Consider the following 2,365-nt stretch of genomic DNA (forward strand, 5'->3'; position numbering starts at 1 on the left):
CTCGTTCGCTTGGGGTGTTAAGCGTATAGGTGACAACAGGTAGAAAATCAGTTTGAGTTTGGCCATTGGAGTGTGAAGAGCTATGCGCATGATTGCACGAATTTCCTTCTGATTTTAATTGAATTGTTTTAAATTTGGCTATTTTCAATTGATATTGTGATTATTTTGATTGTTTTTGTTTTCTGCGACCCATTTTTAGAAGAAAAATTACGTTTCCCGTGAATTTAAAGAGAAAAATTGATAATTTCTTTGAAAAAATTTGAATGTTAACAGAGTTATGTACGTGAATCAAATTTGTGAAAAAATTTCAACGAAAAGATCGTTTGAACGTCGAAGAAATTTGATATTTTATATCTTGAGTACCAATTCGCTATTCGAGTGTAATTATTAATTGGAAGTTTTTGAAAAAATCGAAAAAATTGCGATTTTTATGACCGTTATATGTTTGTACATTGGTTAGTGAAAATAGGGGATACTCGGGCAAAATCGTATCCAGTTTTGAACGGGTATTTTTTCATAGTGGAGATCGGGGCAGGTTCGGACTTAGTATCCAAATTGAACTGAAAGGTTTATTTTAGTGATATTTTCGGATTTTCTCGACGATTTTCGGTGACTTTTGGCATTTTTCATTGAATTTTTGACCAAAGTTTTGTGACTACTGTATGGTTTTCTGTGGATTTTTCGGCGATTTTGCGGATTTTTGAACGGAATTTTTGAATTTATCTTGCTTCGACCCCGTATTAAATATACATTGAACTTGATTGAACTAGTGACGCAAGTACAAACTGGTACTGTGATACAAGCGCTTTGTTTTCGGAGAAAATTTATTAAAATGTGTCGTGGATTGGGAAATGAAGTGTTCATACCTCGATATGAGGATGACTTTGCTCTACCGCCAGAACCCATTGATTTTGATGATTTTAACGAACAACGGTCATACCATCATTTGGGCTGGCCGGAGAATGTAGACAACAACGATCGGTACATTGCATGTCGGATGTGTTTTTACCCGATTTTAGCTCTAAATGATGCAACTTTTCGGGATTTTGGTGTTATCGGACCTGTAAATCGCATTATTTGTATCGATCCCCCCGTGCGCTTTTATGATAATTACATTCTTGATTGGGAACGGGAAGTGAAATGTGATAATTGTGACGGTATACTTTCGTACACTGACAATGTTCCCGAACGCGCTAGAAGTTTTTGGTCCAACCATTATGCCGTAATATTGAATCCCGAATGTTTGGTATACGGTGTTGAGCGTGATTATTTCGAACATAGAGATGACGCTGAAGATGATATTGATCATGATGGTGAAATATTGGTGACCATTAATACAGTGCACACCATAGACAATGATGAGCCTATGCCCGAAGTTATCTATGACCCCTCGGATGAAGATTGGGATAATTGACTCCATTCCAATTTTCTGATAATTAGTCCATTTCTACCCGGACTATATAGATGATTCCCGTGTACACCCGGGTTGGATTTTGTTTTTTTTTTTCATTTTTTTTATGCTTGTGTATACCCAAGCTGGATTCTTCTTTATTTTTACCATCAATGTAAGTTTTTATCTTTTTATTTTTTACTCATTGATATTGTTCAAAGACCCCATTCAGGCGGTCGTGTTACAAGAAAACGGCTCCAAGAGTCGCAAAAACTCAAACCGTTTGTGTTATAGGAAAACGGCTCCAAGAGTCGCGAAAATCCAGAAAATTGGGTATTTTCCGTCGGTTTTTTTTTCAGTTTTTGTCTATTGCTTCACCGTACTTGCCCCAACACACCCCAAATAATGTATGAGCGTTGTGTTGTGATGCATAATAGAACATTTTTTTTTGAATAATGATAATTAGATTCCCCGAAACGTTGCCATTTTTTTTTAATCAGATGTCGTTTATTTTTAGAATTTTATCATTTTTTATGGCCTGTGTATACCCAGGTCGGATTTTTTTTCCCTACTTGGTTCAAACGCTGTGTATACCCAGTTGGATTTGTTTGAATCATTCGCGTAAGTTCATCTCCGTTTCGCTTTTAGTTCTTCCCTTCGAATTAGAATCAGTAGTTTATTTATTATTTTCCGTCTAAATTTCCGCGCTTTTTGTTCTTCTTCTGAGAATCTGTTAGAACCATTACTCAAAGCTTCCGCGAATTTTCTCAATTCATAAGAAATTGTAATTTTCCAGACACATTCCTTCTTCAAATCTTCGATTATACGCCTATTTCCCATAAACGAAGTCTGGAAACACTGTTCAATTCTATCTTCCCATATATAGTTAGGCGCAATTTCCAAAAAATGTCGTATTGTATCCGTATCAAATTTGCACCAAGGGTGTTCTAGCACGTATACGCACATATCGTAACA

The 2,365-nt window shown here is 36.1% G+C and overlaps 1 protein-coding gene across 1 annotated transcript; it reads left to right on the forward strand.

Moving 5' to 3' along the window:
- Positions 1 to 759: 759 nt before the first annotated feature.
- On the forward strand, positions 760 to 1,392 carry LOC129572925 (uncharacterized; the record flags this gene model as incomplete). Its single annotated transcript, XM_055453042.1, is given in 1 exon segment — positions 760 to 1,392. A coding segment is annotated over 1 exon segment (560 nt), but the record flags the coding sequence as incomplete, so codon positions are not given.
- Positions 1,393 to 2,365: the final 973 nt, after the last annotated feature.

This window comes from Sitodiplosis mosellana, unplaced genomic scaffold, assembly GCF_009176505.1.
Source record: "Sitodiplosis mosellana isolate CC-2019 unplaced genomic scaffold, AAFC_SMos_1.0 Smas_scaffold_5749, whole genome shotgun sequence".
NCBI classification, from domain to species: Eukaryota; Metazoa; Arthropoda; class Insecta; order Diptera; family Cecidomyiidae; genus Sitodiplosis; species Sitodiplosis mosellana.